The 9,331-nt window shown below is 43.5% G+C and overlaps 2 protein-coding genes across 3 annotated transcripts; both read left to right on the top strand.

The window, feature by feature from the left end:
• The first annotated feature begins 596 nt into the window (after window positions 1-596).
• LOC136342169 (uncharacterized) lies at window positions 597-2,202 on the top strand. Its single transcript, XM_066287718.1, has one exon. The coding sequence runs from the start codon at window positions 718-720 to the stop codon at window positions 2,200-2,202; it is 1,485 nt and encodes a 494-aa protein (XP_066143815.1). The 5' UTR covers window positions 597-717.
• Window positions 2,203-3,253: 1,051 nt separating this feature from the next.
• On the top strand, window positions 3,254-8,989 carry LOC136342167 (probable multidrug resistance-associated protein lethal(2)03659). Of its 2 annotated transcripts, XM_066287716.1 has the most exons (10): window positions 3,254-3,382; window positions 3,432-3,665; window positions 3,720-3,975; window positions 4,026-4,197; window positions 5,420-6,827; window positions 6,881-7,386; window positions 7,441-7,671; window positions 7,724-8,235; window positions 8,296-8,730; window positions 8,798-8,989. In XM_066287716.1, the coding sequence occupies exons 1-10, from the start codon at window positions 3,291-3,293 to the stop codon at window positions 8,834-8,836; spliced, it is 3,885 nt and encodes a 1,294-aa protein (XP_066143813.1). In that variant the 5' UTR covers window positions 3,254-3,290; the 3' UTR covers window positions 8,837-8,989. The 2 variants fall into 2 exon arrangements, with proteins under 2 accessions (XP_066143813.1, XP_066143812.1); XM_066287715.1 differs by having other exon boundaries at window positions 3,274-3,665.
• Window positions 8,990-9,331: the final 342 nt, after the last annotated feature.

Genomic DNA, 9,331 nt, shown 5'->3' with positions numbered 1-9,331 from the left:
GACAACTATCTAAATTTAAACATTTTTAGACAATATCGATTACTTTCTGTTGATAAAAGCGTCAATGCCCTGTAAAAACTTACGCATTTTTTCCTGTTGCTCGAAAGCCACTTGTTGCTGAGATATAAAGTTTATCTAATCGATTCAATCGTGACGAAATATATTATTAAGTAACTCATTTGATAAACAAAAAAGTATAAAAAGGAAATTAAAAATAGCCAAAGATCGTTTGTGAGCCCAAATCGAAAACAAATAAATTTCTTATCAATAAACAAATTTCTTCATTGTTTACGTACGATTTAACCGAGTTTGTATTGCATTTTTTACTAAATTTACCCTTGATTTTCTCAAAAACTAATCGATAGGGACATTAAAAAACCAACCAAACATCAAAACATAGTATTTTTTGTTCTATTTAATTGCTCTAACATTTTTTAATAAGAATAATCTGTTGAAAAATCTCGTGGATGCGGTGTGGTGGAGGAGGAGAAGGAGGAGGAGAGAGGAGGGGGGGGGGCAGTTTGAAGCCTCGCGGCATTATTTACCTACGTTTTTATTAACTTCCTTGGATCCAACAAATATTAACATCATCACACGCTCCAACAAACCTGCTTCACATTCTGTATAGATAAAACTAATCCATCATTTAACCTTATCGCGTCCCGATAAGCGGACGTGGCGATGGAAGGATCGTGAGCTCGGCAGTTATCTCCCAAAATGGACAAGAATTTGGTGACACGTTCCGACTGCGACAGCGCCATCAAACACTGTATCAACACTGAAGAATTCGAGGTGGTAACCTTCAAAATCAAGCCCTTCGAGGACAAGGAACGTGAGTACTACAAGCCGAACTGCCTCCTGGAGGTGAGCGCTAAGATATCCAGGAACATATCGCGCTTCCGCTTCTTCTTAAAAAAGTTCCGCACTGAGTGCGCCCCCTTGAACGAACTTCAAATTTTCATCAAAAGCTCAGAGAGGGAAATCTGCTTTTATAAACACTTCATAACGTTCCTCAAAGAATCCTTAACAAACTATGAAACGGACTTTCTGGCAGAGTACGTCTTCGGAGAGGTTGGGAGGATCATGATCTTGGAGGACATGTCGTTGAGATTATACGAGTTGACCAGGAAGACAAGCACGCACATACTTGATCGATTTCATGTTTGCTTGGTGCTGAAAGCCACCGCCAAACTTCATGCAGGTAGTCTGATTTATGAGGAAAATCACCAGAATGAGAACAGCAAGAGGTTGTTTGATGAGGCAGATTTGCTGGCGCAAGAACCTCTGTGGAGGTTGAACGAGAAGGGATTAGCAAAACGGACCGTTGAGGCGGGGATTAAAGGGCTGAAGGTGTTGATGAAGGAGTTTATGGACTTTGACATTTCTCTTATTGACGCTAATTTGAATAGGCTGATTGAAAAAACATCGAGAAGACTGCAACACCAAACGAAGTTCAGAAACGTGTTGGGACACGGGGATTTGCACACCAAAAACGTGCTGTTCAACTATGAAACGCACTCTCACACACCTGCAGAATGTGTCCTCATAAACTTCGGTTTCTGCAGATACTTTCTACCAGCCTACGATGTGCTCTTCTTCATCTTCACCAGCACCACCCGAGTATTCCGGCAACACTACTTCACATACTTGATCAAATACTACTACGAATGTTTGCACGCAGAATTGATGCGTCATGAACTGCATCTAGACAAAATCGTCACTTTCCAAGACTTCCAACAATCTATCAACTACCTGATGCCCGCGATTAAGCTTCGAGCTCTGCTCCATTTGGAGGATTGGGGGGCCAAGCCGGGGTTTTACAAGCTATTGCAAAAGGACCAAAAAGCCTATGAGAGGCACTTGTTTCAGAATAAAGGACCTTTTCTGAGGGAGCTCTACAGAAAAGACCCGATTTTCAGGGATCTAGTCGTGGATGCAGTGCAGGAGCTGGTAGAGACTTTGAAGGAGCCCAAAGTTAGCAGGGAAAATTGCTACGAAGTGCTGGAGGAACTATTAGAGAGTACTGTGTACAACTTAAGGGATTATTTTCTGAAAGTTGAAGGAGAGAATGCGGAGCTTCACATGGAGGTGGGATTGGAGGACGGAAAGGCGGAGGTGGTTAAGAAGTTTAAGTGTTCGGTGCAGTGCGGCAATGACAACTACTTTAAAGTGCTGACGCAGGCTTGCGAGTTAAAAGAGTAATTAATGCAGTAAAGTGGTTTACTATGAACGTTCCCATCGACCTGAACAGCTCATACAGTGAAAACGTTCTTCGCAAAGCACCAAACCTTTAGACCCCCATTACATTGCGAACGCCCTTTACGTCTAGATATAATCAACTGATGATACTTGCGCGCCAGACATTTCTTTCCCGTGGTTTGAAGTTTAGCGCTTGCGCCGAAACCTCCAAAATGGCGGCTGTCCCGGCGTTACGAGGGTTGTTTACTATTTACACGTACGCACATATGTCGCCTTTTCTAAGCAAAATTCGTGAAAATTCCCAAAGAAAATTGACGGAAACGCTCAATGAGACTCGATAAAGAGACGCGACTCGTGCTGACACGATCGGGAGATAGTGCAAGAAAGGCAGGAGAGGTCGCTGAAGTTCGTGTTCCGCCCTCGTATGTTTTCCACAACTCAGCTACCAGCGAGACGCAGATTCACGACCAAATATGGCGGTTTGAAGACATTTAGATTAGAAACTTAACGAAAATGTGAAGAAGGCTCAAGATACCGGAGCTTTTTGTTTAAAAAAATATATATGAAATGGAACTAATAAAGGGACGATTAATAAAGGAGTTTTACATTGGCAATAATATCTAAGAAAATATCTTGAAAATGGAGAGGGGCCTTAGGGGAACCTGAAAAACCTCATCGCACACTTCCTTGGCTTTCCTGCACTGACGTTCGTGCGCGTCACCACAAATCCAGCCGTGTGTGATAACCGAAGACAGTCCGGCTTCGACCTCCTAGAGATGCAGCAATTACTGAATCTAAGCTTGACATGCGCTTGAGTTGTCGAACCTAATTTGATATCGCACGTTTATTCATTTTTATCGCAGCGCCTATTATTTGCTTTAGCACTAAATAGTTTACAATAAGGAATTAAGTATGCCTTTCTCATCTCGTCAGGTCAGTCAGGCGTGAAAACTTCATTTGGAAAGTGTATAGTAGCTTAACGGTGGAAAAGCCATTTCCCATAACGTACCCACGCAACGCGTTTGAAGGCGACTGATTAATATCGGAATTTTGCCCAGGAACAGGACCGTATTGATGGACAGATTGGCGCCATGGACGGGACCAAGGGCAAGACGAGCGAATTTAAAGCAGACTCGGCTCATCCGTTTGAGGATGCCAGAATTTTTTCCAGGCTTTTCTACACGTAAGTGGCGGCTATTGCTCTCCAAGAGAATGCCTATACAGAGTTCCAGATATATGTGGCCGATATTCACTGCGGGCTTTAAAAAAGACCTAACCGAGGCTGACTTATTACCACCCTTCAAAGCTCACAACTCCCAGTATTTAGGGGATAGACTCGAAGTGGCCTGGAATCAGGAAGTGAATGCCAGAACTGATCCCTCTTTGTGGAGAGTTTTGTGGAGAGTCTACTGGAAGGATTTTTTGTACACGGGCTTCATATGGATTTTACTTGAGACAGTCATTAAGTGAGAGTTTTAAGCGTAACTAACCACTTTACTGATCAATCGCACGAAATACAGATTGTCACAGCCTCTAGTGATATCCAAGTTCCTGGACCACTACCGACCGGGCACCACGATGATCATAGAGCGGGTCTACATATACGCTTCTCTGATAGTGCTCATCCTGTTCCTGCAAGTTCTAGTTAGTCATTACTTTCTTCTGACGACCTTGCAGTTGAGCCTCCAGATCAGGCTGTCGATCTCGTCTCTGATATACAGGAAGGCTCTGAAGTTGACGAAATCGGCTCTACGCGAAATCACTGTGGGGCAAATGGTGAGCAACGTCCGTCTTCGTCCAAGCCCCATTTGAGACTCCGCTTGCAGGTAAATCTCCTTTCCAATGATATTGTCCGGCTGGACTCTGCGACCGTCCAATTTCACTGCCTGTGGTATTGCCCCATTCAAGCGATGGTTGTAATGACCGTGTGCTACGTTTACTTGGGGCCTACAGCCATGGCTGGGGTTGTTTTGTTAGTGCTGTTCATCCCCTTTCAAAGTGAGTGTTCCCCTTACAATCTACAGGGTGTTTGAAGAAAAAGCGGCAATATTTAAGGTGGTGATTTCTCAGGGCATTTTATGAAAAAAATCAACGTAGGTCCGGAAATATATCGTTTCCAAGATACAGGGTGGTATTTTTTTTATAACGGTTTTTGAATAATAATTCAAATATCTTTTGACCGATATTTCTGATACTCGGTAGCGTTGTTTGTAGTAATAAAGGGCTGATTTGGCCCTAACTAGATTAAAATTATATATTAAGTCCAGTGAATAATTTTAATAAACCCTTGAATTTTTAAAAAGTGTTTTTGTATTGGAAATGAACATGTAATAAAGAGACTTTTATTTTTCATCTCGTAAACGAAGCAAGATACGACAAAATTCAAGAGACAAAAAGTTTCACTTTTTGTTGCTTCATTTCAAAAACATATGGAAATTTAATTGCAGTTAGTGCGGTACATTCCTTTGCTAATAAATCTGGTTAAGGTGTCCCCCCTTGACGCCACTGGACTTAATAATTTCAATCTAATCAGGACCAAAGCAGCTCCTTATCACTACGAATAACTTCACCAAATTTTAAAAAAATAGCCGAAAGATATTTGAATTTTTCTTCAAAAACCTTTATTTTAAAGAAAATTACACCCTGTATCTTGAGAACAATATCTTTTCGAACCTGTGTTTATAAGAACTCTTTTCCATCAAATGACCTGTGAAATAACCCCTTTAAATATTGCCGCGTCTTTTTTCAACACCCTGTATAATACGCCTTACGAATATAGTCTCCGTATGAACCAACCAAACGCGCGATCACTAACTTGGTCGCTGCCGATTGGTCGGCTGTGACGTCTGAACGATCCATATGCCACAAAAGCAAGGGCGTTTCACAGGGTTGAATTTGTTTCATTTTGAATGAAGAGTGTCTGTTGCGCGCGCATAATGGAATATAAACTAAACTTTGTAACGGTTTATAATATGGAGGACGTCATGATTTCGGAAATGCACTAAACGTGGAAAAATTCTAGTGCCCATTACCCTCAGAATTGGTTTTAAAATCTTTTTCAGTGTAATAGTGGGCTGACTGCGGTCCTGTCCGAACGCTCTCGTCTTGGATCACTTGGAGGCGATATGCAATTGTTTACATGGATATTTTATATATTATTTACTGATATATATGTAAGACACACTGTAAAGGCACGATATGTAATTTCCAATTACTTTAGTGTGGATGGCTAAAAAGACTTCGATATTCCGCAGCAGGACCGCGGTGAGGACTGACGAGAGGATCAGGCTAATGAACGAAATCATCTCCGGAATTCAAGTGATCAAAATGTACACTTGGGAAAAACACTTTGCTAAACTAGTGGAGCTTAGCCGCAGAAAGGAGCTGAATCAAATCCGCAAAATCTCTTACATAAGAGCCACCATTGGGTCATTAAACCTCTTCCTCAATAGATGCGCAATTTACTTGTGCCTGGTCACCTTTGTGCTCATAGGAAACATACCCACCGCCCAATATGTTTACACACTCACCACATTTTACAACCTCCTGCAATACGCCATCACGATCCAGTTCCCTCAGGGTATTACTCAATTCGCAGAAGTCGGCATATCAATGAAGAGATTCCATAGATTCCTCACCTTCCAGGAAGTCGAACCTGAGGCGTTTCCCATTCAACCCTTAGGGGCCGGCGAGGAAATGAAGAGGGAGATGGGGGTCGTAATCGAAGGAGCTGCCTTAAAGTGGAGCAGCAGCCAGCTGGAGCATACGTTAAATGATATAGATTTTGCTGTGAAGCTCACCCAGTTGGCTGCGGTGGTAGGTCCAGTGGGGAGCGGGAAGACCACCCTGCTCCACCTGATTTTAAAAGAGCTTCCCTTGGATAAGGGCGAGTTAAGGGTGAATGGATCAGTCTCGTATGCTCCTCAAGAGCCATGGCTGTTCGTGGGAAGTATCCGCGAAAACATCACATTCGGACGAGAGTTCAACATCACCAAGTACCAAGAGGTAGTCAGGGTGTGCGCCTTAGATCGCGATTTCTCCTCATTCCCATTTGGTGACAAAACCATAGTTGGGGAAAGGGGAGTGACCCTCAGCGGAGGGCAGAAGGCCCGAATCACCCTGGCAAGGGCAGTCTACAAAGACGCAGACATATACCTGCTCGATGACCCGTTATCTGCGGTAGACGCCCATGTGGGCAAGCACATATTTGAAGAGTGCATTCGCGGGTATTTGAAGGAAAGGGCTGTGGTGTTGGTCACTCACCAGCTGCAATATCTGCGAAATGTTCAGAAGATATATTTGCTAGAGGACGGGCGAGTCCAGACCAGCGGAAGCTATGATGAGCTTCAAAGTGGCGGTACTGAGTTCGCGAAGCTACTTTATAACCATGAGAACGAGGTGGAGGAAGAGAAAAATCGGAGGGAGGAGGAGAGCGAGAGTGAGGATAAAGGACGCGAAGAAGAACCGACGATGCAACAAGAGGTCAGAACAGTGGGAAATGTCTCTTGGGACGTTTACAAGAGCTACATCTTCTCTGGAGGGCATTGGTGCAAAATTCTGGCATTAATCCTCGGATTTGTGCTGTCGCAAATTATTGCAAGTCTCACAGATTACTTCCAATTGTTCTGGTAAGACCCTTTTCATGTGCCATCACCCTTTGGTCATGCAACGCAACGCGCAGGGTAAACTTGGAGCAACATGGCAAAGAAGTAGTCATCACTAATTTGACCTCAGCACAAGAACCGGACTTAGCTAGCCTCCCCTGGAGCACATTCCTCACCGAACGAAACTGCGTCTACATCTACACCGTTCTAATAGCTCTAACAGTGACCCTAACCTTGACCAGATCCTTCACTTTCTACCGATTCACCATTAAGGCATCGCTAAGGCTGCACAACAACATGTTCAGCAAAATTGTCTACGCCACCATGAGGTTCTTCCACACCAACCCATCTGGAAGGATGCTGAACCGGTTTTCCAGTGATATGGGGGCGATTGATGAACAGTTGCCGTTAATTTTTTTGGAAACCGTTCAAATCACCTTTCTAGTGACCGCCACTATAGTGATAATAGGCACCCTATTTCCCTGGATGTACCTGCCCACTGTGATAATGTTTGTAATATTTTACCTTCTTCGAATAATCTACCTTAAGACAAGCAGAGATGTGAAGAGGATTGAAGGCACCAGTGAGGAAAATTGAACGGGTTAGTTTGCCATAAAGTCATCGCATAAAATTCTAGCTCGAAGCCCTATTTATTCACACCTCAATGCGTCCCTACAAGGGCTGACCACAATCAGAGCGTTCGGGGCCCAGGGGGCTCTACAGGACCAATTCGACAGATACCAGGACATAAACGCTGCAGCCTGGTTTACTTTTGTGGGCTGCGCAAGAAGTTTTGGGTTGTGGCTAGACATGCACTGCGTGATGTATGTGGCATTGGTCACCATTAGCCTTTTGTTCTTGCAAACAGGTACAAGCACACAATAATAAATTGCCAAATTCTAAAGGGTATTTGCTTGCAGAGATGTATGGAGGCAATATGGGGCTAGCCATAACCCAAGCTCTGACTCTAACCGGGATGTTCCAGTGGGGGATGCGTCAATGGAGCGAGCTGGAAAACCGCATGACTTGCGTAGAAAGAGTGAAAGAGTATGCTGATGTGAAGCCAGAAACTGACCAACCCACCAAAGAGCCACTTCGAGAATGGCCAGCGACGGGTGATATCACTTTTGAACAGCTGTCCATGAAATATGATGTCGACGAGCCTTACATTCTCCAGAATTTGAGTTTTTGCATTAGAGGCAAGGAGAAAGTGGGCATTGTAGGGAGGACCGGGGCCGGAAAGTCCTCCATCATTGCGGCCCTATTCAGGCTGGCCATCATCGAAGGGAGGATCATTATTGACAAAATCAACACGAAAACCGTCTCATTGGAGAACTTAAGATCCAGAATTTCGATAATCCCTCAAGAACCGGTGCTCTTTTCAGGAAGTCTCAGGAAGAATCTAGACCCATTTGATCTGTACAGCGATGAGGTGCGGCAGAAGATACAAACTTAACCAAGCGGTTTATGGCAAATCATATTAAATTTACAGATTCTCTGGAATGCCCTGGAGCAAGTGGAGCTGAAGTCAGCTGTTTCAGACTTGCCCCAAGGCCTAGGAACTGGGATGTCTGAAGGGGGCTCGAACTTCAGTGTGGGACAGAGGCAACTGGTATGCCTTGCCCGTGCCATTATTCGAAACAACAAGATTCTAATCTTGGACGAAGCCACCGCCAATGTAGACGCCCAAACTGACGCCCTGATCCAGACCACCATCAGGAGGAAGTTCTCTGACTGCACAGTATTAACAATCGCCCATAGGCTGCACACCATCATGGATTGCGACAAGGTATTGGTGATGCACGCTGGGCGGTCTGTCGAGTTCGGGCATCCCTTTGAGCTGCTGAGGAAGGAAGGGGTGTTTCATGAACTGGTGAAACAAACTGGGAAGGCCAATGCGGATAGTTTATTAGCAATTGCCTTGAAGGTGAGAAAAAATCGATTTTGAAAATTGGATTTTTTAGAAGTTTGGTACTCATGTGAGGCATTTGCAGAGTTATCAAGAATATGAGGACAATTTGGCAGCACAGTAAGGATGAATACAGGAAAAAGTAGATACTACTTTAGTGTGTTTTTGCACGTTTTCTAGCTAGTATTTGTAATGATACGACTCTGGCAATGTAAGATCATTTTTTTATCTGCAGGAATTCAAATTCAGCCCTGGAATAAACTTGTATATTCGAAAATCGCGAAGTGTTTTTTTTTATCTACTATGAATTTTTTGTCCCCAAATATTAACCGATCGATACCCATGTCGATTTCTTACGGACCATATAGACTTCAAGGTTTATCTACTCGTGCAGTTCATTTGGAATGTATGTTAAGCACGTTCGTGAATGCAAAGAACATTATTCGCTAAAATTTGAATATGTTGTGGTTTTCTTGGGGTGGCAAAGCAACCAGTTTGACAGCCTGGTTTTGGTATCATACCTCAGTCTGCCCTATCCTATCAGTATTAAAAAAAAATTAATTTAATACAACTAGACACTATTAACACCACCTCTGCCTTTTTGCCACGTTCTTGTGCT

This window comes from Euwallacea fornicatus, chromosome 11 (assembly GCF_040115645.1).
Source record: "Euwallacea fornicatus isolate EFF26 chromosome 11, ASM4011564v1, whole genome shotgun sequence".
In the NCBI taxonomy this organism is placed as follows: Eukaryota; Metazoa; Arthropoda; class Insecta; order Coleoptera; family Curculionidae; genus Euwallacea; species Euwallacea fornicatus.
Note: the sequence above shows the minus strand (reverse complement) of the source record. Positions and strands in the feature narration are given on the sequence as shown.